At 37.1% G+C, this 27,747-nt stretch overlaps 1 protein-coding gene across 2 annotated transcripts; it reads right to left on the bottom strand.

Annotated features, from left to right (window-relative positions):
* Positions 1-1,241: 1,241 nt before the first annotated feature.
* Positions 1,242-27,747, bottom strand: pde11al (phosphodiesterase 11a, like). 2 transcript variants are annotated; one of them, XM_007233441.4, is made up of 20 exons: positions 26,894-27,747; positions 19,901-20,059; positions 16,414-16,503; positions 15,873-16,013; positions 15,701-15,765; positions 14,425-14,545; positions 13,766-13,841; positions 11,175-11,242; positions 10,905-10,997; positions 10,756-10,806; positions 9,132-9,278; positions 7,516-7,623; positions 6,613-6,722; positions 6,387-6,477; positions 4,959-5,059; positions 4,120-4,197; positions 3,947-4,010; positions 3,750-3,824; positions 3,494-3,577; positions 1,242-3,406 (listed from the first exon to the last, which is right to left on the bottom strand). In XM_007233441.4, exons 1-20 carry the CDS (start codon positions 27,662-27,664, stop codon positions 3,164-3,166), a joined length of 2,736 nt encoding a protein of 911 aa, XP_007233503.2. In that variant the 5' UTR covers positions 27,665-27,747; the 3' UTR covers positions 1,242-3,163. The 2 variants fall into 2 exon arrangements, with proteins under 2 accessions (XP_007233503.2, XP_049336648.1); XM_049480691.1 differs by lacking the exon at positions 9,132-9,278.

Genomic DNA, 27,747 nt, shown 5'->3' with positions numbered 1-27,747 from the left:
GAACATTAAACAAGCCAATAAAAATTTACTGTAGAAAAATGTAAAAAAACAAATTTAGAGCTATTTTTTAACTTTTTTTCTCATTTAGACAACTTTTGTAATGTTAATGTTATTATTTAGATGATCTGTGAAGTAAAGATCAACATCAAATCTAAAGTAAAAATATTATACACAGGCATCCAAAGCAATGGACATGCAATTCAATATTTTAGTAAATTGGATTTCATCTTTAGACTATTAGAGTCTTCTTTTGTGTAAACTGCAGACAGAAAACACCATTCTTAATTTTTTTCACTGGAACATAATTCAGGTCTGAAAGTGTTAGGCAAATTGAAAGAGGATTTTTTTATAGACAACATTAGTAAGAAAAAGAAAGAAGGTAAACATACAATACTGTACTACACGCTACACAGTGAGTGGGTGGGTGGTGTTGGAGTAAGAAACAGAATTATAAACTTCAGTGATTCTGCTTTTCCCTCCAGTTCTCTGGTTTGAAAGGCTGTGGAAGGGCAGCTGTGCTGAATAATACATTACACAGTCCAGAGCTGCCTTCTCCCAGCCATGCCTTGAGTGTCAGTCAGACTGTCTAGCACAACTGGACTCACAGCTAGATCAATTTTAACTGTATTATACGAATATATGACTATTTCTATTATGAGATGTAGAATGATTTGGCTTATGAAGCATTACGTACTTCTTGTAAAGATTGCGCAGTTCGCTTCACCAAAGTTTCATAGTGAGGTTAGAATCACAATCATTTTGCAGCCATTATTTTAGATAAAAATGCTTCATAGTGATGCTTTAAATGCTGAGTTTAGTTGCTGGGAAAACAATATTATATATATAGTACAAAATAAGAAAAAAATATATATATATATATTAACTAAAAAAAAATAGAGTATGAAGGGTTGAGTGCATTTTTGTTTTGCTTTATAAAGTGTTGATGTGCATAATGGTTAAAAAAGAAGTTTTTCTGTAATATGGATGGATAGTTTAACCCTCATTTACCATTTACTCTTAATGAGGGACGAGCCAAAATACGTGATGATGAAGGTGCTATGTATTAGCAATGATTTTACAAAAAACAATGGACTAATATATTAATATATATTAATTAGAATGACTCGTTGACCTCATACATCCATAATTTGATTCTATTTTATGTAAGCGCATAACATGTTTATGATGAAAATGTGTGATTATGTGCATACAGCCCAGTCGTAAATCATTATATAAAGGCATTTTTGGATCACAGTGCTCTTTATTTACAAAACTGCCTGAGGAGAATGACCAGCTCTGCGTCTGGCTACAGTAGTTCTTTGACATTCATTTGGCATTCAGTGGAGTTCATAGACACTGAAATATATATATATATAAAAAAAAGATCCAGTAAAGAAATGTGCAGGCCCAAAGTATGTCATACGAACATTAATGTTACTTTCATTGTAGCTAATAAAATATTTAAAAACATGTTTTATCCCTCCCATCATCTAGTTCACAAGAATATAAATGATCTCTTTTCGAAATGCCAAATAGCAATCAATGCAAAAATACCACACAACTCATCTTTGAGTAAGGCAAACATTTAACAGAGCACACAATGCAACTGCATGCATGCTGGTAACGTTAGCAGCAAATCTGCAAATCGACCTGAAATTTCACACTCCTGTTTAAAGCACAGAGCCATTTCAAAGCAGCTTAATGCAGCATGCAGTACAGTTACTTCACTCTAGAATTCACAGTGATTTCACAAAAACGTTTTAGAGTAATCAGTTACATACTGTTCAAATACTGTTAAAAAGTAACGTTACAAACATTTTTGGATTTGAATAAAGCTTAATACTCCAGATTACAGATTATACCACTTTTTCTATTACTGATATAAAAAACACAAAGAATGCTGAGAGATACTGCCATCAAATGAATTGTTTCATTTAAGACACTTTCTGTACCACACATCAAGTCAATTTGCAAAAACAAATAAAGGTATGTTTAAAGGATTTGCAAATATACACGCCTGTAAATTTCTGATTATCAGACATTTAACATTATACCTCAGTTATCATTAATTTTAATGGGCTACATTCACCAAAAACTTCCTTATTATTTTCTTAATTTTGTTCTTGAGAAGGTGGGTGTGCAGAATTTGCAGGTTTGTTATGATGCTCTAATACAGATGATCCTACTGTTTTTGTAAATTAAGCAAATTCCAAATAAGAATCTTCATCTGTGGCAGAATAGGTTTTAGGAAGAAGTTTAGTTTTTAGCATGGTTGGCAAATAGGTCCAATGTGTGTGTATATGACTCTAATATGATATTATACTGTTTATGACATAAGGAAACAATACTGTGCAGTGTCATAAGTGGTGGATTGCTAAATCATGACTCAATTGGATGTATTTACAGAAAAATTAAGTATTACATGTGGTATGAATGTGGAAAAGGCATGAGACTGTTTGAACCATGAAACATACGTCGTAATATACAACAGGTCAAGAAGTGCAAAGCATCACAGTGATAAAAACTCACAGTCAGTCTCAATCAAGCAAATCAGTGTTAGTGCTTCATTCAAGAATATTCTCATGTTCTGTGACGTGAATTCATCACATATTCTGAACTGGTCTCAACATGCTGTCAGCCACCATGCATTCAGCCATTAGATTTAGCTCGTTTTCACATTTTCACTCACTGTCATGAATTAGAAACAGTCCATTCACGTCAGAACAGCCGAGCTAGATTTAGAATTACATGAACAAAAAACAGGCAGAGTAGCTTCCTAACTGACATGTTGTCACATACTCAATTACTGAAATAAAGTAACTTTTCAATGATATTCTATTTTTTTGAGATGCACTTGTATATGTGACACATGAATTGCCATTTTTCCTTCTAACTTGTGCCACTTAGATGTTAAGTGATACTACTAATAAATATATATATAATACAACAAAAAAAAAACACATGGAACATCCCAACTGTAGCTTGTTCTTATGCTGTACAGCATTTTTGCTGTATTTCAGTCAGTAAAAAAAAAAAATGTTTATGCATCTTAATCAGACAGTGTAATGTGACTGCTCATTCTCTTTTGGGCTCCCTCCCACATTCTTCCACATCAGCTCCCCCCATTATCTTCTTCTGATTGGCTACAGATGTTTGACTCCGGTCAGTGCTTAGACTCTGTGCTTTGATTGGTCGCTGCATTTCCACATGACCCAGCTTGTGTTCTAGGGGTGGATTCTTTGCTTGGATTGGTTTCTTCTCCCTCTCCCTCTACTTGACAGGGGCTGGAGGGTTCTGAGATGCTGCATGCTTGCTGATAGGACAGGCAAAGCTCCTCCCACTTCTTGCGGTTGGCATCAATTCCATCTACCATTGGCTGGAGCTTCCTATTCAGCTTCACCAAAGCCTTTTCAGAGATAGTTTCATTATTTATTCACACCACATTCAGGACACAGCCAACCAGTATCAAGAGGACACAGTGATATTTGTTTACCTCATACAATGGCTTACAAATCCCATCAATCCACTCCAGCTGGAGTGCAGGGAGTTCATCTTTACGGTTGCGGTCAAAGATGGCCTGGAGAGAATTATTTTTTTTTTTTAGTTTAGTAAGTCTTCATTAGTCACTATTTGCAAAGTCTTAATTAACTTATTTGTTATGTAGTGTATTTCAAGGTGATCAGGCCATCATGATGTGAATATTTGCATTTACCAATAGCTTTCGAAAAGAGTGATAAAGAAACACTTACAGATGGAGTGAGCTTCAGCTCGGCTCTCTCTCTATCACCCTGCTCAAAGAACTCACTAGTCACCAGTTCTGCCACCTGCAGGGAGAGACACAAACTTTTACCTACAACTTTTATCGTCTCCTCTTGAGGAAAATAGGGGCATATGATATGTAGAACATCAATCAGATATGGGCTGGAACATTGAAGCTAAATCTGACCTGTTTAGAGATTTCCCACGGTCGAGTCACTGCACCCAAATCACACGCAGTCATCAGCATAGACCTGGGGTGGGGATATTGTAATAATTTAGCTTTAACTTCTGTGCATGCGTATCTTTGACTTTAAATAGCGTAAAACATATTGTATGTGTAAAGTAAAGAGAATGGCTCACCTCAGGACATCTCTGTGCTCTTGAATCGACCAGCTGAACTCTCCAGACAGAACACACTCAAAGAACTTGGTTCTTCTTCTGTTGTGGGATAAAAACAAGAAGAATGAGATTTAATTTATTTCTGAATTTTATCTATTGGTAAAAATTAATTAAATAAATAAATACATAATTGCATTTTACACTGCTTGGCCAAAAAAAAAAAGTCGTCCAAAACACCTTTTTTTTGTTTTGACTCTGTGGCTAAAAAAAAAACTGTAGTGTTTCTTTTCTAGTCTAGTTCTAGTCTAGTCTTTTCATGTCAGTGTACAGTGTTGCTTAGCTTGGTTCATTTGTATTCTGTCTGTTTCTGTTGTTAGTTACAGGTGTTAGTTTTGCTATCTCTCAGATTTTGTGTGTCAGTCCAGCTTTTTGCTAATTTGGTTTCTAGTTTGCCATGTTTTATTTTTTTAATAATAATAATAACATTATTTGCCATTATGTCCACCTTTGCCACAAAGCTCACGCAATGAAATATCATCTGTGATTTCAAGTGTTGGCAACATAAAATATTAAATCATAATAATGTAAATAATGCATTAATATGTCTTTTTCTCTGACTGGACTTGCCTCAAAACAGTCTTGATCATAAAACAAAACTGTTTTGGGGCATTTCTAAGTAAGCATTAATCATGAAATGTAAATGTTAAAACACCAGAAAGCTGTCATGTGCTAATGCAATCAAAAATAAATCAGGGGACCACAGAGTGCTAAGCTGTTTTCCTAGTTGTCTCTGTACCAGTGGTTGGTTGTAGGAGACTGTATGCAGAGTAATGCATGTTTCTGTGTAAAAATGAACTTACTGGAAATAGAGGGTGAGGTCTGTGGACAGGATTGCTTGTTTCAGGAGCTGCATCATGTGACTGTACTCCTTCGAGCAGAGGTTGGCAAAAATATTGTGACCCTAAGTAGAAGAAAAACATAGACTCATTGACTGCTCTAACACAGTGGTAAATAGATGTAATAGTAAAATAGTGGATGTAAATAATAATGCTCCACAACATCTCAAGTTCAAAGAGAAACATATGCAGACATATATCATTTCTTTTCTCAGAGCTTGAAAGACGAGCCTTGCCTCTGGTTCTGACCACATGATGATGCAATATGTCTGTTCAGTTACACAAACCAGCACTGAATCCTTTCTTTACATAACGGTATTCATATACACAGTCCTTTATGCTTTTTTTGTCAATAGCTTCCCATTTATTGTAAGCTTCTTTCTCTCTTTCAATTACATAAACTTAGGATGGTCTTTAATTAACATTAATTATTAATGGATACCCTTGTAAAAGAAAAGTGCATTAAGTATATTTTTAAATGTATACTTAACATGGAAAAGTACATACTTTTTCAAATTAAAATATGTACTTAAATACATAATAAATGTACTTTTTTGGAACAAATTATAGCAACTTCAGTATATTTCAGTTGCAACATAAAAGCAAAAAATTTGCTTTTACTTAAGTAGAGTTATTTATGTGTTTTTTTTTTTTAAACAATCTTTTAATACGCTTGAAGTATATTGTAAATGTACTACTTTTGTGTATTGATGCACATATTGTGTGCATCTTAATGCTACTGGGAAAAAAAATACACTTTAAGTGCACTTTAAGCAGTATTTAATGCCACTACATAGATTTTCTATCAACACAATGTATAATTTAAAGCATAATGCTTAAAAATACATTTTATGGAAATACAGAGAAAGTATATTTAAAGTGTATTTTCGTTGAGTATATTTAAACATACTTCCAATGCTCTTAAGTATACTTTCTTTTTTACAAGTGTATAGGGTCATAGAATGCAGAAAAAATATATAGGTAAAGAGCATTGTAACAATTTAGCACCTTTCAGTTGATCTGTAGTGATGTTTAGTGTTTGAGTTATTTTGTAATACATTAATATGTCATGTACCTTTTGTATATTTATAAAACACTCTAGACTTTTAGTTAACTACCTTCTCTGTTTATTCGGTATATACATTTATACTTATACAAGTCCATTATATATCTTAATTTATTATATTTAATATTGCATTTGTGTCTGTATTTAAGATACTGACTCACTCAAATTTCCTCTCTGGGATGAATAAATTGTTATCTTGTTTTTGCGAAATAAAAAACACATATCTGTAAATAAAGTGAGGCATGGATTTGTGACAGGATACTGGTGAGAAATAGAGGAAAACCTCCCTGATCTTATAAAATGCATATGCTAGTTCCCATGGTCACCTCGCTCTGCAGGATCATGACCGCGTGATTGAAATGGTGATGCTCTAGAGTGGCTGATGTTCCATACAGCAGTGCCAGTGCTGATCCTGACCTGTAGAGGGCAGTAGAAAGTTAGAAACAGAGCTGTAACTTCATGCTGCTTTTTGTATGTCAAATCATATGGACTGTTTAGGTGAGTCAGAATTGATTAGACAGTTTTAGCTGTACTGCAGTTCTCTCAGCTCACTTGGCCTGAAAGGCGTTGTTTGTGCCTCGATGATCCAGGTCATGGCAGAGACACCCAACCATCAGTGCCAGAGTCTCAGTATCCGTCAGAACCTCCTGAAACCCTGCAGTCTAAAAAAAGACAATCATTTTAGTGCCGATGGTGATTTCCTGAATTTGTGCATTTCATAAATTCATGTTTAATTTTTTACCCATTTTCTCTCCAATTTACACAACCAATTATCCCAATTCTCTCATTAGGAGTCCCCCTATCACTTGTAATGCCTCCAACACCAGGAGGGTAAGAACTATCACATGCCTCCTCTGATACATGTGAAGTCAGCCACCACCTCTTTTTGAACTGCTGCTGATTCAGCATTACTGAGTAGCATCACAGCGCACTAGAAGGAATAGCACAGCGACTCTGTTCTGATACATCAGCTCACAGATGCCTTCCTTGTGTTGAGCAACATCACCCTTTGGAGTGATGTGGGGAGAGAGCGCCATCTACCCACCCAGAGAGAGCAAGGCCAATTGTGCTCTCTCAGGGCTATGGTAGGTGATGGCAAGCTACATGAACAGGATTCGAACCTGTGATCTCCTGATCATAGTGGCAGCACTTAGCCCACTGGACCACTCTGAGCCAGAATTTGTGCATTTCAAACAATGAAAAACATTATATCTTAATGCAAAACTAAATGGTGTACAAATGAAAAGACAACAACATTTATTATTTGATTAGTCGTATGAGAAAACTTAAATTCCTTCGTTCTGGACCCATGAAAAGAAATTATAAAATATTTACGAACAGATCCTGAAATGTCTTGGATTCATACTGTCTGCAAGCAAATAAAGGTAAAAGTAAATATAAGAAACTGCATGTAAGATTTGGGGTTATAGACAGAATAGATCCGGTAAGACTTACGGTGATCATAACGAACATGCACTGGGAGACGTTGAAGGCATGTCTCCAGTTGTGGTAGGCCACAGTGCGGTAGTTCTTCCTCACAGTGAGCAGCCATCGGCACAGTACCTGCACATGAGGAAAATGTGTGTGTGATGATATGTCTCTGCTCATTCAATCATAAAATACAAAAATTACCTTATATTATATAAATCTAGAAAATCTGGCTCAGGATATCCTATTTCAGAATTTTTTATGGTAAGAATGATATATGGACATAAAGTATTGAGACACCTGCTCAAACATTGTTTCTTATGAAATCAAGGGTATTTAAAATAGTGTATGCTGCTTTTGTTGGCGTAACTGTCTCTACTGTCCTGAAAAGGCATTCTATTGGTTTCAGCAGATCAGGAAGTGTGATCAGGATGTTGGATGATCACTACCTCACCTCATCCCTGAAGTATCACTGTCCCACAGATAAATACTGGGGGTTTTATACCCCACGTCTGGCTTTGGCACGCTGCCAATAGGTTCATGTTTATGTAATCCAACAAGTCTATAATTAGGCAATAATTCTTTAAAAAATATATATTTTGTTTTACCGTTAACATACAATAAATCCTTTTTTTTTGGTAACTAACATAGATACCAGCAGCAATGATCAATTTCATAAAAAAATTAAGTGTACAGGGATTAAATAAGGGTGTACAGACATTTGGTCATATAGTGTATGTATATTAACTGTTTTAATTAGCTAGTTTATATTGTGGCTCATTTAACAAAAGTGAATGGGTGGATCTTATGAGGTGGGTCTCAGAGCATTAGACAAACAGCAAATTCAAAACAGGCTTTTGTTGTAGCTTAGTTTCCATAAATCGACCATATGGACCGACTGGAGAGTGAATGGTATGTTTTAAAACATACGAATCATGTTTTCTTCAAGTACTACTTAAAACTCACAGATTTAATTCCATACGATACGATGGTGACAGACATGTCACAGACCCTTTAAAAGGTTTGGAAAGTTCATCTCAGATCAGTGTGTGAATGTGTGTTTGTTCATCTGACCTTATTTACAGAGTTTACGTGTGCAGGGTTAGTGCTTATAATACATAAAACTAGTTAGTTTTAAAGGTGTATTTTTAATTTCTACAGCTCTGTTCCAACCATATTTTTTTAAAAACCTAATGCTTTAATGTTCTATATAACTTGTCCTAACACCATTTCTGAAAAACAAAAAAAATAACATTTTAAAATACAAAATATGAGCTTGTTGTTATGTTGGGACTGTAACCTTAAAATATTAAGAGGGATGTGCCTTCTTTATTGCAATAAGAAATTGGTTAAAATATCAAAGAAAGCACTTTTTTATAATATGGGCCCTTATAGATTAAAAAAGTATAATTATAAAACTAAACATAGTTTAATTACTTTGTTTTTTTTACTTAGTTCTTTGTATTTCCTGTGTTAATTAAATATTTAATCAAAAATATTATTTTGTTCCGACATGGGTGAACCATCCCACCATTATCATCTACAGCAGGTTAGTCCCTGCATCTCTGAGTATGCATTTGTAAGTAATGACTTCTGGGGTCCAGAGCATTGGCTTTCATCCCCTCTCGAGTCCCCCACCTCACCTCATAATCAATTTTAAATTTCTGCACAACCCCGAGCTCCAGAAACATCCGCAGGGAGGCCGTGATCATGGCATCATTGTCCAGTGAAAAGTCATTAAAGTGGAACTTGTCGATGCCCAGTTCGCTGCTCAGGGGGATCTTTGCAGCCTGAGAGAGTAAAGACAGAGCGAGCCTTTAACACAGCTTAACAATCTTAATAACAGCAGACCTAAAGCAATTAAACCCAACACCCACTGAGAGCTGATACACACTGTATACGGCTCTGTTCTTTTAATTATGAATACCTCAACCTCGGAAATATGGGCCTGTACACTGTCCGTTCAGAGCAACTGAGAGAGTTTAGCGTGTGTTTTCCTTATGTCCAATTTCCCCAATGATATATGAGTTTAATTTAAAGTTTTCATCAACTCCCTCTGCGCACACAGGAGTTAAACTTTCAGTAATAACATTCCCAAAGATTCAGGAATTTATAGAATGTGTTTGCACCGTGTATTTCATTCCCAAATGAATATGAGTCATGCACTCCCTTTTCCTGGAGCTTTTAATCCTATAGCTCATGTGTAAGCATTCCGTAGTGATGCCTTTAACACTTTTCCATTCATTCCTGTAGATCAGTGGTTCGAGTGGATCTGTGTTACGAGTACCACCGGTGGTCCTCAAAGCATCCCAAGGTGGTACACTAACTAGATGACCTCAGAAAATCATCTGCTTGCATTAAAAATATTAAGAACAGAAATCAAAAAAGTTTCCACCTGTAATTTTCTATCTAACACTACATTTGTTTTTGTTTAGTGCTTTACCTGTTAGAACCTGTAAATAAGCTACACATCAGTCTGTTTTTATCATTATTAACATCAATTTTATTGGTCCTACACTAAAACCACTGAAACGCCACAAGATATGATAACAGACATCAATCAGTCAGTTGCCAACAGTTCACTACAGTTTCTGAATTATAGTTTCATAGCTTAATAAGGTAAAAAACACTAGTTAACTGCTTGGCTCTCATGTAGTTTATTTTTCCTTCTTTGAGAGTCTTAGTATGAATACTGTATTAGCCAGAAACAAATAACTTACCTAATTATCTAACTTACAGACTACAAAAAGCAAGAAAGCTCCACACAACAGGTGAAGAACAGTTACCTAAAGATATGATGACATGTTTATGTGTGGATTACATGTAAGGGTAACTGTTTTAAATAACTGTGTGTGGTAACTACATGTGTTTCTGTGGAAAGGCTTGTTAATAGGTGTTACTTGGAGGTTTTAGGTTGGTCATTGGTGATAAATGACCTACAAATTTGAGAACTACTGCTATAGATTGCTACAAGAAGTAGATTGATAAATGTCAACCTGTGTTCTGTATATCTTTTTTCAGAATAATACGTAGAATAAAAATATAGGTAAGCGTATCCTCATAAAAATAATGAAATAAAAGGCTTTGTTTGGACAAATACCAGATATTCATTTCTATTCCTAAAGAACATAATATTCTTCTGTCTGTTTTTATAAGAATAGAGGACCTTATAGATGCCCATTCTTATACACACTTATACACTGATGCACTGCCTGGCCAAAAAAAAGGTCTACACTTTTATTTTTAAGTTAGTTTGATCTGAAATACCTTGAGTCGATCCACCTCTACCTTCGAGCACGTGGCATGATAAGACAGCATCTGAAAGCATAAATGTTACAGAATGTTACAAAACACACTCTGTTAAACCAATATAAACAATAAAACAGAGAGTTAGACAGAGAGCACATTTTTCTCACATCCAGAGCCACAGACTGCTTGGCCCAGGTCTTCTTCACCTGGTTGTACATCATCGTATTGTTTATGCCGAGGCCACAGAATATAACAAAGGCCTGTGACAAACACAACAGCACACAATTATAATCTCATACAGAAGCAGTTCATTAATAATAGATGGGATTTTTGTTTGGTGTTCAGTGTCATTAAGAGGATGACTGGAGTAAAACATTGACTTATGCAGAACTGATGTCTTTATTTCATATGAGTGAAAACACCAGCAGAACTCACACCTCAAACAGCCTTTGATCTGCATCATTAAACGTCTTCCTGTCCAAGCGATTCAGAATCTGAGCAACACCTTAAAAAAGATAAGACAATTGTCTTTTATGAAGAAACTGGGTATGTGTGTGTGTTTGTGGGTGCATTTGTTTTTGTATATTTTAGGAAAAGGATGTCCTGAAAAGAAAGAAAACTTAACATGTCTTCACAAGAGCTTTTTTTTTTTTTTCAAAGTTACATGATATATTTCTTTTTAATCTGAAAAAAAACAATAATGTTATTTTCTCATTATATTTAGAGGTATACACACAGTCATGGCCAAAAGAGTTAGTACTCCTAAAATGTATTTCTCCTAGAATTGTTTTTGCAATTACATTTTGTCAGGGTTGACCCAGGCAGAGAGACGAGGAGGCGGACGTAAACACAGGTAGGGCGAATTTATTAAACAAAGAGACAAGTAAACAAGAAACAAAGAAAAACAAGAAACAGAGGCGAGCTAAAACTAACAAACAAACGAGATACTAAAGATAAACAAACGGGGAGACTATAAAACTAGGCGGGATAAACTAAAACAGGGCAAGGGAATAAACTAGGGAAAACACAGGGAACTAGAAAATAACAGAATAAACAGGAAGATAAATATATACTACAAACAAATAGGGAGACTAAACAAGGAAAACAAAATGAATAATGAAACAAGACTATGAACTAAACAGGGCAAGGATAATAACAAGGATTAAACTAAGATAGACACGGAGAGAAACACGGAGAGAAACACGGAGAGAAACTCTGGGAACACGAGAAGACAAACGACAGGAGACAGTGCAAAGACCGACCAGGACAGGTGACAGAGGAAAGCTATTTAACTAAACAGGAAACACACTGGGAGTGGAAACACCTGGGGAAGGGGTGGAGCTACAAATGAGACATGAGGTAATGGAAAATCACAGGCAGAACACAGGGGCACGGGTCACGTGGGACAACACAGGCACGAGGACAGACAGGAAACAGGGCCAGGCGTGACACATTTACACATGTTTATGTCTTTTGTTTGTTTTGTTCCAATACACATAAAAGACATAATTGCACAAAAAACTCCAAAAATGGGCCGGACAAAATTATGTGCACCTTTTTAAAATTGTGGGTAAATACCCATTTCAAGCATGCAAAGCTTGTTTAATTTAAAAATTAAATATAAATTAAATTAAATATAAAATATAAAAATCACACCTGAAAACCAGAGAAAAAGGAGTTGACTCAATCTTTGTATTGGAGAAGAGAACTGTCTGAGGAATTGAGAACCCAAAAAAAAATCTACAATATCAAAGTTAATAATCAAGAAGTTTAAAACTCATGGAACTGTAGATAATCTCCCTTGATGTGGATCCAAGAAAAAACTGATGAAAAGATGCAACGCAGGGTAGTTTGGATGGTGGTAAATCAGCCCCAATCAAGTTTCAAAGAAATTTAAGCTGCCCTGCAGGCTCATGGTGCATCTGTGTCAGCATAGACTATTCTTTGACCTTTAAATGAAATAAAACGCTATCGCAGAAGACCCAGGAGGTCCCCACTGCTGACATAAAAACAAAATAAAGCTATATTACAATTTACCAAAAGGCATGTGAGTAAGCTTAAATCCTTCTGGGATAACTTCATGTGGACAGATGAGACAAATATAGAGCTTTTTGGTAAAGCACATCCTTCTACTGTTTACCGAAAATGGAATGAGGCTACCGTCAGGCACATATGACGGAGTTTCAAAGATGTTTTTGGGTGTTTTGTTGCATCTGGCATTAAGTGCCTTAACTATGTGTCAAGAAATCTGAAGATTTTGGGGCACAATGTAGGGCTCAGTGTCAGAATAATTGTGCCCATTTTTCCGTTTGGGAAATTCTATAAATGTTGCCTTTTTTTTCTCCTTTGTTGTGTTGTTCCAATACACACAAAGGAAATAAACATGTATATAACAAAACGTGTAATTACAATAATTTTCTTGATCAAATACTTAATTTTCTGGAAAGATTTCAGGTGTGCCAGCATTTTAGGCCATGATTGTATGTGCATTTCAATATGCTCTATTAATAAAATATTGTTAAGAGAGTCTTTTTCTTTCTTTTCAAAAGGCATGGATTGAAAGATAACACATTTTAAACAATTTTAGTCTTTTATGTTTTGTACAATTCTAGACCAAAAAATAAAAAGAGGTCCACCCTCCAAAAAGAGTCCAAAATTCTTATGGAACTAAACGCCTTTTTTTTTTACAAGAAAGTGTGTGAAATTCTCCCAAACAAGAACTGAAATTAAATTAAGAACTGAGTTTACAAGCTGAGACACTTCTCAAATAAGTTGTTACTAGGTACTGAACAAACAGTTTTATTTTGAAACTGTTAAGAACAAAAATAAAAAAATAACTATATATAAATTATACATAAAATATCAAATATGTCCTTTTTATCTGAATGCCTGTTAGAAATTAGACAAAAAACTGACCAGGACTGCTCAAATCTTTGCATTCCGTTGTATGTATACTGATAACTTTGTGTTCTGAAAAATCAAAGATGTGTCTGTGTGTGTGTGTGTGTCCTACTATGTAGGAACTCACCAATTATTTGATGGGTTCTGTTCCAAATGGGCACACACAGCACTGATCTGATATGAAACCCTGAGGCCTGGTCAGCCTGTAAAGAAATATATAGCATATTTATGAACATGTGTGTGTGTGTGTGTGTGTGAGACAGAGGGACTGATTAGTGGATGACGGATCTCATTACCCAATCCCTTGTTCATGCATGAATGAACAGCAGCAGGACATCGTCAAATTGCTGAAGGATTACTGTCTATATCCCAGCCTCTTATAGGCATGTTTTTAAACCAAGCACAGCATGGGTTCTTCAACAGTGGTAAGTTCTTATTCAGAGTGGTTATGTAAGGAATACAGCACAGTTTATACAACACTGTTTAATTTCTATTCTATATCAACAGCTTCAGGTCGGTGCTTTTCCATTTATTTCCAGATTAGGAGTGGGGCATGTCCATGGGCAAAATAAATTGGTATAGAATATTTTGCTGCCCTTTAGTTTTCTTAGCTGGTGCCACACTGCTTTACGCTTATTGTAAAATAGTATCATACAGCAAAAGCATTTTGATGTTTTCTGAAACAGTTATTATAGTGTAAATCTTGCAACCCTATGTGTGTGTGTGATTGTGTGTGTGTGTGTGTGTGTGTGTGTGTGTGTGTGTGCATGCGTGTGGTCGATCTACCTCAGCATCAAAGCGGGGATCCTGACACACGTCACTGATGTTGACTGGTAGGCCTGTGGATGCCACCAGCTCAGCAATGCTGTTATTGATCAGCCAGTCCGAACAGGACACCTTCTCCATGCTGACTTCACCAAACACATGCATGGAGATGCACAAACATGTACACACACAGCAAGAAGTGTGTTTAAAAACAGTCGTGCCATCCCCACATCACTTGTAAACTAATAAATCTAGTTTAGTTCTAGTTTAATTTTCAATTCTAAAATAATAGGCCTGTGCTTCTTCCGTGTTGCTCTGTTTATAAACATTATTCTGAACAGATTTTGCCCATTCGGAGTTCAGCGGACTACTTCTGAAAACGTGGCGTTTAAATCGGGCTTTGGCTCGTAATGACAGTGTATAGGACAGGCTGGGTCAGGCTCAGACAGAATGTTGTGTTGGATTTTTTGGGCCCAATCTAAGCTCTAGACCAGACCCAGCTATCAGAACATGATATAGGAAATTTTAGCAACATTTTGAAAAGGTTCCAGGAAGGTTAGCCTATAACATTAGATAAATATTGTTCCAGGAACATTCTGAAACATAATGTGACAATGTTTTCCATCATAATGTTATTAGAATGTTTCTCACATAACCTTCCCAGCTAGACGAGTACTAACATTATGGAAATGTTAAAAGTAACATTCCCAAAACTAAAGCTAAGTGCTGCCACTGTGATCAGGAGATCGCTGGTTCGAATCCTGTTCATGTAGCTTGCCATCGGCTACCGGAACCCTGAGAGAGCACAACTGGCCTTGCTCTCTCTGGGTGGGTAGATGGCGCTCTGTCCCCACATCACTCCAAAGGGTGATGTCGATCAGCACAAGGCGTCTGTGAGCTGATGTATCAGAGCCGAGTCACTGCGCTTTCCTCTGAGCGCGCTGTGATGCTACTCTGCAATGCTGCATCAGCAACAGTTTAAAAAAGAGGTGGTGGCTGACTTCACATGTATCGGACAAGGCATATGCTAGTCTTTACCTTTCTGGTGTTGGGGCAACACTAGTGATAGGTGTCCTAATAAGTGTGTTGGGGTTTTCTCCCCTTGTAAATATTAGAAATAAAAAGTTAAATATCCAGAAAACAGATTGAATGCACTGTAAACATGTTGTACTGTAAGGTTCAGAAAACGTTCTACTAATCAAAAATTGTTAGCCACCACTGCCTTATATTCTGGTGAGGTAATACTCTACAGAGTAAACTGCTTGTGTGCAACATACACATGAAGTGTAACACTCACCTTATGTCATGATCAACACTGCAGAGTGGAGACATGAGCTCAAACGTCTTAGAGAACTTCACCACCTGTAGAGAACAGAGGGACAATGAATGTGAGGAGGGGAGGAGGAAAGTGGTACAAGAGATGAACAGATAATCAGACCAACTGATGTTCTAAAGTTTAATCATCTCACCGGTGAGTGGATGTCCTCCAGCAGCAGCACAGAACAGCGTTCACACTGCAGCAGCGTTAGAGCTCTCTGCATGATCTTCCTCACAATCTTCTCCAGGTCTGTCTGCTCCTCAAACAGATCGTTCACCACCTCCAGAAGAGCCTGCATGAACAGCAGCCACTTCACCACACTTCACTCAGCACACCTCTACATTTCTACACGCGTACTCACATTTGTGTCTTTAGGTTTTTATGCTGGATGTTGTTACAGATTTGTTCAGCATGAATCAGGATCATTAAATCCGCATCAAAACAAAGGGGAAGCTTTTCAGACCATTGACCAGCTTTAAAAATGCCTCTTTTGCTCTCGCAGTTGTTGAGAACAAATTCCCCCCACTAGTTCATTTTATATGGCCTAAAAACATCAATTGACTCGACTCAATATTAGAAAGAAGACGGGGAATCAGCTGAAGTTCTTGGGAGTGAAGCTGAAATTCTCACTGCATTATTCAGCACTGCTCTCCAGGCTGTGAACAGGGCTGGTGTGTGGTGCAGGTTCTCACCCTGCTTCTATCGTACTCTTTGCGGGATTCTGAGAAGAGCTTGGCATTGGAGATCGATATTCCACAGAAAGGCAGATACATCTGCAGCACCTGTACAGACAGAGGCAGAAATCTACTTTTAAAAACAGCAGGTTTACCCTGAAAAAGATTAAAGCATTAAGCTTACCTGATACATTTACATATCTGTTTATATTCACCTCCTTGGACGGTTTACTTTTTTGTTGGTTAATTTAATAAAATCTTGGTAAATATAATTTGGCTTTTACAAAATTAGTCTAGAAACAAACAAACAAATGTCTTCAACAAAACAATGTCTGTTAAATTAAATATGCAAATATAAACTAAGTGATTGCATTCACACGTATAAACATTAACCCCCTTTAAAGTAACTGAATCAATTCAACAAAGGTTAATACAAGTGGTTATACAATCAGTAAAATAGCTATAAATCGGATGCAGTGAATGTGCATTGTGATTTCTGACTACAAATACACCAAGAAGACAACTAAATATTTCAACATGCAATTCTGAGAAAAGGTTATATTTATGCAGTCGCTTAAGTTATGGTACATATTCTATTTTAATTGCCATTATTTTCATATATTCAGTTGCCACTTTGACATTCCATCCATGAAAGCAAGTACAGTAACTCAAATTTTGTAATCAGCACTGGAAATACCTTTGTGGAGACGATTAAACAAAAAATCAATGCATATGACTTAAATATTACTGAAGTGGTTTAAAAGATTTTAGAATTAAGTATTTGTTTATAAAGCTGCTTAGCTGAACCTTTTAACCCAAAAAAAGACTCAAAATCTCCTTACTGACATTTCTAGCTGCACCCAAATCATGTGCGCAATTACCATGAATCACCTGGATTAGAATAATAATGAACTCTGTCTGTCACATTGACACCCTGTCACACACCTGCTGACTGCCTTCCTAATGAAGTATTGATTAGGGATTGGGAATTGTAGTCGATTAGGAAATTGACTTTGTGATCAATCAAAGTTGCTGCTGCTACTACTACTACTTATAACCACAGCATAGCTTACTGCTCCTATCAGCTTAGCCATGGACACCAGTGCAGGCCTGTTTAAATACATATACATATATACTGAGTTCTTTATTCAGAATACATTGTGCGTACATACATTTTATTGTGTGGGTTCATTACTTTATCCATTAAAGCACCACTTGATTTTTTTTTTTTACAGAAAAATAACTTCATCAGACTAATTCTGACATCTGCTGGACACAGAGGAGAATGATTCAGCACTGTGTGTGTCATGTTGTCCTCCTCCCTCTTGGGAAATTTAGGTTGGACTGAATTCCAACTATATACCACTTTTACACATGGTACAGCCTCTCAACCACGCATTACCTTCTCATACCCAAAGTGTTAAACCTAAAACCTTATTAAATGAGATTAAATCTACATAAGGTTATGGGGTCATTCTTTTTTTCACTCAGGCTCCTTGGTGATTTGTTTTTACCTGCATCAACATAAAGTTTTTTCACAAAGTCAGCAGTGACTTTTGCCGGACAGGATTATTTTCTCAGAGGGACGTCTGTGAAAAATATTTCACACTTCCACTCAGTGATAAAACTCTTGCATCCAGACTGCAATTGAAAAAACAGGAGGACCTGTACATTTTTTGGTTTTCTTGCTCACATGACATCACGTTCAGTAGCTTCTCCATTTACACTCGCTGTTGTGTTTTTCTAAGTGGATCTCCGTGGAAACACGTGCCCAAAGAGTAATTACAGTGTGTGACAGTGGACAAATAGCTATTTTATTAAATGTGAGGAGACGAAACTCAGAGATGTGCATCTGGGGAGGACTAAAATTAATGGAGGACCACAGAGTTCAGCGATAAACAGATCAATCAGCCTGTAATTTTCTCAGAGGACGTCTGAGAAAAACACATACATGGTCGTTCCGATGGGGAAAAAAAATCACAGAGGACCCCCCATAAAAGAGAAAATTACATTAGGACCACCTGAGACACTAATGCCGTCCGGATAGGCCTATAGTTTTTTGCATATACAAAACAGTATGCCTTTTAGGGATGCCCTATTTTTATACTGATATAATGTATTTTTACTTTTGCGGAAGCAGCAAGTATTTTTTTTTTTTGCTAATTTATTTAAAGTCGACATTCCTAATCCATAAGGTTAATATGATAACAGCCCACCCTTTGCAGCTATAACAGCATCCACTCTTCTAGGAAGGCTTTCCAAAAGGTTTGGGAGTGTGTTTATGGGAATTTTTGGTCATTGTTCCAGAAGCACATCAGACACTGATGTAGGACTAGTTCACAGTCTCTGCTCTAAGTTGTGCAGGCCTGTCAAGTTCTTCCAAACCAAACTTGTTCATCCACATCTTTATGGACCTTGCTTTGCGCACTGGTGCGCAGTTTTGTTGGAACAGTAAGTGGCAAATTTGTGAGCATGAAATTGTCCAAAATCTGTTGGTAAGCTGAAGCATTAAAAACAACCCCAATCTTGCATTCAGACAAGTATCACGTTAAGTTTGGAGGTCATTTTTCTTTTTTTTTACACACCTGTGGCCACAAAAGTAAACGGAACCATTGTATTCAATTATTTGGCTTGATGAGTGAATAATTTTGGTATAAATTTGTCTGCTGGGATATTAAAAATGTTAAGTAAAAGTGATCAATACATATTTTTAAATTGTAGTTTTGTATTTGAAAAATTAGTGAAAAGCTATAAAACATGTTTGGTATTCAGCCTTTGGCTTTTCAGCCAAATGTAATTTCATTTCAGTGCACCCCTAGTGCATTCACAGGAAGATGTTAGCTTGTGTAGAAAATAGTTTTGTGGTTGCTGCTATGCACTATATTTAGTCCTTGAGGGCACATAGCCCTCTATCATCCTCTAACAGATAATAAACACCCAAAACTCCCAATTGTAAAAAAAAAAACATCTGAAGCAAACACATTCCAAATCATAAGTGAAAATGTGTAATTTGTGACATATTTTCTTTTACTTTTTGCAGCAGTGCTGTCTCACGACTCCCCTTTGAGAAGTTTCTCAAGCTTTTATTCCTCAAGACCATTTCTGACGTGAGGAAGATAAGCTTAGAAAATAGCTCCTTCAGTCTCCAGTTACTTAATCAGTTCATACCATGCGCAGATTGACCTTCAGGTCTGTTCTGGAGTTGGCCTGTTTCCTTAGGTTATGAAAGCAAGCTCTTTGATGGTTTCTGAAACATTTCTTTTGATCTACTGCGCATCCACACACACTAAACAATTATTTATGGTTTTCACTATGAAGTTCTCTGAAGTTTATGTATTCTTCAGAAGTTTATGAAGTTGTGAACTTTTTCTCGTAACTGATGGACTATTCTACATAACCACCATGTTTCTTTGTGTTTCTGTGATAGATTTTATAGACAAAAGGTTATATTTCTCATATAGCTGGTCTGAATGCATATAAATAGAACAACAGTGATAGAACTTACCTTTTCATCGTCCTCAGTGAAGGGAGTTCCTTTGGGGTTTTTGTTGATGGCCTGCACTACTCCAATCACCTCCCCATCACTGTTACAAATGGCCATGCACAGGATTGACTGTGTCTTATAACCTGTCAGCTTGTCAATCTCGTCACTGAAGCGATGGTCCTGTGGGATACACACAGCAATTAAAGGAATGTCAAACTAGATGCTGAAATGACATGATTTCACCTAGTATTAAACTCGTTTAAAGCTGTTCATGTATAAACAATACATATATATATATATTTTATTTATTAAACATTTTAATAGCAGGATTTCTTAGTGTTCCATTTTAACATCATTATGTGATTTAGGCATTGCATATGTAGTCATTTCATTTCATTTCATGTAGTCATCCATATGTAGTCATTTCAGGCTCATAACTGGCCAGTTCACTAATAATGTGTGGCCATGTGTGACCATTTTAATCCCTATTTTATCCGTATTCCCTGACTAATTTAGGAGATAAAATGCTTGGGGTTGATTTCATCACTTAGCTGTTCAAAGGTGAAGTGAAGAATCTTATCATTAGGCTGATAAAAAAAATTAAAAAATACTATACAAATGCAATATTTTCGTTAAAATATTAAAGTAATATTAAATCACATTTTTATTGATTCATTCCAAGTCCATTAGGGACATATTTTGGCTTTTGTCTGAATTTCTAAATGTAAGATTTTTTTTCACATTATATTAAGTCTGAAAATAGAGTTGGTCACCTTTGGGCACAATTGGGCCATGCAACAAGACAATGATTCAAAGCACACAAGCAAGTCTAGTGACCGCAGTTAAAAAATATGAAATGTATATGTTTGGTAAGGTCTGGTTAATCCTGACCTAAACTCGTTTTAAATATTGTGGCAGGACCTGAAATGTGTAGGTCATGCTCAAATGTGTGCAAATGAGCTAAAGGCCCTACAGCGGATAGTGCGGACAGCTGAGAAAATCATCGGAGTCCCTCTTCCCTCCATCACCGAGATCTACACCACACGCTGCATCCGCAAAGCCACCAGCATTGTGGACGACCCCACCCATCCCTCACACGGACTCTTCGGTCTGATGCCGTCCAGGCAGAAGATACAGGAGCATCCGAGCCTCCACTACTAGACTCTGCAACAGCTTCATCCACCAGGCAGTCAGACTTCTCAACGCACAGAGACAGAACTGAACTCCCACCCCACCCACCACTCACCCAACACACTCGCACAAAACTAAACTGTACACCCCCCCCCCCCACTTTACACTCACAAAGAACTGAACTTCACCCACACACACACCCAGTCAGCACACAGAGGCTGACATGACTTTATTTGCTGCACTCTTAAAAACTATAAACTCTACCTCAGTAACTGCTGTGATTATATATGTTACAGTATGTCACACATCTCTGCACTTTATCCCCACTATACACTTTATTATACCGTATCGGTACTGCACTGTCCTGTCTTTAAATTGTCTCGTCTTTTGTATTTATTGTATTTATTGTTATTTAGTGTTATAATTTTATAATTTTATGTTGCACTGTCATCACTCCTGCACTTTATGTTGTCTATTGCTTGTTGTTCTATGTTGCACCATGGTTCCGGAGGAACGTAATTTCATCACACTGTGTACCTGTACTCAGATGTAATGACAATAAAAGCCTCTTGACTAAAGTACTTCTCCAATGAGACAAGCTAATGAGACAAGCTAAGGTGCGTGGAGTTGATTCCAGGTGTTGAACTTGTATTTGATAGATATTTATGGGAATTTTGGTACACAGAGGTCTTGATGCAAGTGAGGAAGGTCATCATTTGGCTGAAAAAAATAGACAAATGTAATATTTTTACACAACTTGTGTTCATTTTTAAATGCCTGCAAGCAAACCGAATCAGTTGTCAGGTGGAATTCCTCCATGATATTGTAAGAACTAGGGGTGTGCGATATGGCCCCAAATAATAATATCTAATATCACAATATTTCATGGTATTTTCGCGATAATGCTACTCTTGGCGATAAGTCAAAACACTTAAAAAAAATATTTAAAAAATACACTATACACTGCAGGAAAAAAAAAAAAAAAATTATTATGACATACAATATAATACTGCACACCCCTAACTGAGATGTTAAAAAATACAAGAATTTTATCAGATTTGTAACAGAAGTCAATGATCCAGTTAACCCCTTAACGCCTGTTGTTGCAAATATGCGACTAACCGTTTGATTCAATCAACCTGCCAAGATAGCGCCTGCATTCCCCCAATGCCTGTTAGTGCATATTCGCCACGGACCTAGGAACCTTTGACAATTTACAATTCAAATGAATCTAGAATTCAAATTAATGAAATGTTTCCTGTAATATTTGTGTATATTGTGTTGGTGACAGTAATTGGTGTTATTTATTATTGAATGCCTGCTGTTGGGTGCATAAATAAAACATTGATTTTTCACTGTTATATTACTCTGTTATTGTTATCTTAGTATGGACCATTATGTCTGCTGTAGCAAATTTGCAACATACCAAATTTACCCCAAATAGACCATATTGCCTGTTGTTGCAAATTTGCAACATACCAAAATTTCTATTTATTTTTGTGCAAAAGTGAAATTAATAATCTCAACAATATTTACTATCTACTTAAAGGTAAAACACACATGAAACATTTTTTCATATACAGCTACATTAATTCAGGCGTTAAGGGGTTAAGCATGTCATGATGCTAATAATAATGCACTACAAATATCTCCATATATCCAGGATTAAAGTAAAATAAATGATAATGAACATATAAAATATAATCTGTCTCTAGTAGATATATCATTGGAAATGGGATTGGTGATATGGCACGATATTGTAGGGTATATTATCGTTCACGATGTTTAAATTTTTTTACGATATTATCGTGTACGATACGAAATGGCACACCCCTAGTAAGAACCTTAAAACAAATACAGATTGTGCTGATATTACAAGAATTTTCTCACTCCTCAACCCACTTCATCAGTTGATGAGCTGCGTGACGTTTTCCCTTGTCAAGTTATCAAATTATATTTTGTGGTTATGTGGTTGTGGTTTGTACACCACTATGTTTGACCACCCACTCCATTGTTACACTCACACAACACATATATGAAAGATTTCTAAATAAACACATTGTCAATAACATCTTCCTTTTAGGTCACTGAACTCTTGTGACATGAAATAGTGACATGCATAGTAGATGTGTGGTCGAAGACAGCTGAATTATATTTATATACTGTATATATACTGTATGTCCAGCACAGCTGTGCTCTGTGTCTACCCTAAAGGAATATTCTTCATATAGAAAACCTCCTAGCCATTTCCTTTCACTGTAGGAGGTGCTGTATCTGAACTCACTGCACTAATGGACCTCCTGAGATGGGAGTTCAGCAGGTGATTGAGGAAGAATCGCCTTTGGCCATGTTATAATGATGTCCAGTGTTCGGCTATTGGAATGAACATCCCGATGCACACAGTAAAGCGCAGTTGTGTAAGCGAAATGCCTTCCAGAAAAAAAAATGGTTTTCTCGGATGCTTTGACATGATTGAAGTAATCAGGTTTCAATTCCTATTGACGGTGATTAGTTACAGTGAGCTCTGATGGGAGAACATCTCATGTTACTTGGCTACTGTAACAAATGTGTGCGCTTACGTTTAAAAACAGATGGATCAGGTTAAAATAATTTAAAATGAACTGTAGAAATCTTAGATTAATTAATCAACACGTCACATGAACATGCATTACACATGCATTTCTAGACAAGCTGAGAGATACAGAACTATTAATAAATGTAAAAGAAGCATGTGAACTAAGACAGTAGAGTTACATACAGTATTTGACTCAATATTAATAATTTTATGCAGATTTACAGAGTCCTGTTTCAGAAGTGCAATTAGTATCTAGACAGAGACTATTATACTAATATTGTTTTTTAAACTGTGTAAATCTTAAATTAACCTTATTCAGTTATTAATTAAGATACTTAGGTTATTAATAAAGACTTAGTAGTTGATATTAAAAATTGTTCAGAAACAACTATGAAACCAATATGTGAGAGGAGAGAGAAAAGAGAGGGAGAGGAGGAGCTATCTGTTATCTGTCTTTCATGCATTTGTTTATAGTAATTTATTTTACTGTAAACGTATATGTATGTTACAATATGATGACGAATCTCCAAAAAGCTTAAGTTTAAAGCAGCAGTTCTTAATGTTATTATTTAAAACTCAACATAGTAGTCTTTGTAAGTGGACAAAGATATATTCATTCAAAAAACAGGGTGTCTTTTACATCCCGGGCCTTTTTTCTGGCTACAACAGCTATGGCTGGTTACCTGAACAACCATGGTGCTGCTAATGGCACTGATTCAAGAGCTACTGCAAACATGTAGAAATCAGAATAGCAAACTCAGTCTTCATCTGCTTATTTATGCATTGTTAAACCAAAAAAACTAAGAATTAGAACAGAGGAGAGCTGGTGAGCTAAAAGAGAGCACGTATTTAAAAGCTTTTTATCATTAAATGAAATCTTTCCACACCACAAAATTCAGAGCCAGCATTTTTTTTTTGTGGACTTAATAATTTAAAATAAAACGTCTTAGACAAAATGAGGTATGTTTTGGGATTTAATTAAGAGAAAACAAGTCCAAGCACAGTGTGGATCAATCCTACATTTGGCTTGCACTGCAGCCTGTAACACAGGGAACACTTGGCCCTGAGGAAAAAGAATAGATTAAATTAAAATACCAGAAAATTATGGAAGCAAATTTAACACTGACTGAAAAAAGCTAAAGACAAAAGAAGGATGGCTTCTTCAGCAGCATAAGGATCCTAAACATTTCTCAGATTTATAAATGAAATACCTTACAAGGTACAAGCCAAAGTTTTATAACACCTTCACATTGATTGACTAAAACAAAAATAAGCTGTGATGATTGCCATGAGTATTGCCCATATAGTTGTTGGGTATGTCTATAAATACAGTCTCTAGTCTAATTATTGGACAAGAATTGATCTTCCAAAAACTGATGCCACAACTACAGATGGAAGTGCAATTGACATGAATGCTGCTGAGCGCAGGTGTCAGTTGCTGGGTAATGTTCCAGGACTTGCAGTTAGTATTCTCCTCCAAGTGTGTTCAACTGTAAAATAACATTGTGAGAGCAGCAGTTTAAAAAGATGTAATGGCACTTTATGTGACTCTGAGGAAGCATATAGCTTTCACCTTCCTACCACTAGTAACACTGTGTAATAGGGTAGCTCTAAATAATGACTAAATGACTAAATTTAAGACACTGGATAAAAAAATATCTAAAATATGACAAAAGAATGCACACAAGATTATGCAGTGTACTTTTCTCTATTATTTTCTCCATTCTTGTTATATGTTTTTCAGCACTATTATGTCTGACAGCAGAGGACATTTAACAAGCAATCTGAGTGTTGACAATAGGGGTGGGACAAAATATCGATAATGGGGCAATATATCCTAATGTGTTTTAGTTTGTAAGTATTTTCCCTGTTAAAAGTTTCGATTAGCACTATTTTACCAGAGTTTAATGTGTAGTTTTATGTTTATGTTTTATATGTTTTATAAATCATTTTTTATTAAAAACCATATAGATTGTTAGTAGTCTCAGTAGCTAACTAGCTAACTTTCCCGTTCCACCTTAAAAAATAAATAAAATAAGATAAAAGCTAGCCAAAGCTAATTTTAGTTCCCGATCACAGAGAAATTAAGGAATGTACAATAATAATTAATTTCTGTACCACCTGCCCTCTTTCTGAAGACATACAATAAAGCCCTAAAGTTAACAAATTAACCAGCAGCTAAGTTACTGGACTTTATTGCTCCTGATGTCGTATCGGATGCTTGAAGTGTTGTCCCAGTTCCTAGAGGGAGGATTTCACCCCTTTCCAATTTAACTCTGTTCCAAGAGAAAGGGTTACACTCGATAAGTGGTAGGGCCAAGGAGTGAAATGGGATTGGGCCTTAGACTCACCCCTGTTTAAATGACTAAAGTTCACTGATTCATCAATGTGGTGGTGCTAAACAAATGAACAGGGTAAACTTGCAGTGAAGAAGACTGGTTGTCAAATTCTGTGAAACTGACACCAATAAATATAATTTCTGGCTTTTGCTTATTTAGGAGTGTTTTATTATCTTCATTAACACATATGCTGTTAAGTATTGTAGATTAATACTACACTTATCCAAACTATAAATAAAAAACATCAAAAAAATGAAAAAGACCATCAAAAACGTTATGATGAAACTGTTTCACATCAGTACCACCATAAGAAAGGAAGGCTGAGGGTTCCCCGTGCAAGTTACCAGCATCAAAAAACAGAAGTTAACAGCACCCCACTTGAATAAGAGCCCACCTAATTACAGCTCTGTAAAAAATAAGACTATACAATCAAGAGGAAGATAGATTATCACAAGCCACCAAGCTGAACTGCTTGAATTTTTGCACCAGGAGTGGCATAAAGTTATCCAAAAGCAGTGTGTAAGACTGGTGGAGGAGAACATGCCAAGATGCATAAAAATGTGATTAAAACCAGGGTTATCCCACCAAATACTGATTTCTGAACTCTTAAAACTTCATGAATATGAACTGTCAGTAGTTTATAGAATAAGACAACAATGTTTATTTTACTCAAACATATACCTATAAATAGCAAAATCAGATAAACTGATTGAGAAACTGAAGTGGTTTCTTAATTTGTTCCAGAGCTGCATGCTTCACACAGATGATTCCTTATGTGTTCCTTCATAGTCTGGATAGCTTCAGTATTAATTTACAATGTAGGGGGAATAAAAACTTTGAATAGAAAGTGTGTGCCTGGTACTGTTTGACCTACTCGGCAGCTTGCACTACTAGTCCTTTAAGATCAGCAGTACTTTCAGTAGTAGGGTATTTTAGTAGGGTACTTTGGTAGGGTACTTTAGTGGGTACCTCGTAGGCGTTGGGGATGTTGACAGTCTCGCCGTGCTCCGCCACGTATCCGATGATGCCCTTTCCCCAGGGCACCTGCACCTCGCTGGAGTTCATGCTGGAGGAGGGTCGCACGGTGGTCCCTGAGTGCACGTCAAAGAACTTGGACACAAGCGTCCTCTTGTGCGACGGTCCCTCCACGAGGAAGAGCGAGCAGCGGTCCGCGCTCACCATGATGCACACGTTGATGAGGATCTTGTAGCTCAGGTTGGTCATGTCCAGCTCGTTGGAGATGTCCTTGACGAGCTCGAGGAAGAACTCGCGCTCGTTGTTCTCCTTCAGGCGGCACTTGTAGTCGAGCGCGCTGGACGGGTAGCGCGGGACGCTCACGCGCGACTCCAGCAGCGCGCTGAGGATGTGCGCCGTGGTGGGCGGCAGCGAGCTGGCCTTGCGCAGGAGCGCGCGCCGCCGCACGCTGGACTGCGACTCGTGCGCCGACAGACTGACGTGCTCGTCGTACGTGCGGTGCGCGGTGCTCGCCTTGGAGCGCGCGAAGCTGCGCCTCAGCTCCACGTGCGACGAGCGGCGCTTCAGAGCGTCCGCGCAGGGCGACGGCGACGCGCACGGCTCGCGCTTCTCCTTCTCCTCCGCCTGTGGCGATTTGGGGGGCGCGCGGCGCTCCAGCCACCTGCGCAGAGAGTCGCAGCGGCCCTTGCGCATCAGGTACTGCTCGAACAGGTCCGGGTGATGGTCCAGAAACGCCTCCACATCCGAGAAGTCGAAAGTTGTCATTGTGGAGAAGAAGAGGAAGAAGATCAAAACAACAACAACAGCCAGTGCAGAAGAGCAGACTGGAGAAAAGTGAGCACCACTTC

This window comes from Astyanax mexicanus, chromosome 6 (assembly GCF_023375975.1).
Source record: "Astyanax mexicanus isolate ESR-SI-001 chromosome 6, AstMex3_surface, whole genome shotgun sequence".
NCBI classification, from domain to species: domain Eukaryota; kingdom Metazoa; phylum Chordata; class Actinopteri; order Characiformes; family Acestrorhamphidae; genus Astyanax; species Astyanax mexicanus.
This window is presented reverse-complemented; position numbering and strand designations above follow the sequence as displayed.

What these genes read in the sequence shown, in the direction of transcription:
- pde11al (XM_007233441.4), bottom strand. Translation starts at nt 27,664, where the DNA reads ATGACAACTTTCGACTTCTCGGATGTGGAGGCGTTTCTGGACCATCAC. An exon ending in ACATCCCCAACGCCTACGAG is followed by an intron (nt 20,060 to 26,893) that starts GTACCCACTAAA and finishes TGTATCCCACAG; the next exon opens with GACCATCGCTTCAGTGACGA. An exon ending in CAGATCAAAGGCTGTTTGAG is followed by an intron (nt 10,998 to 11,174) that starts GTGTGAGTTCTG and finishes TGTTTGTCACAG; the next exon opens with GCCTTTGTTATATTCTGTGG.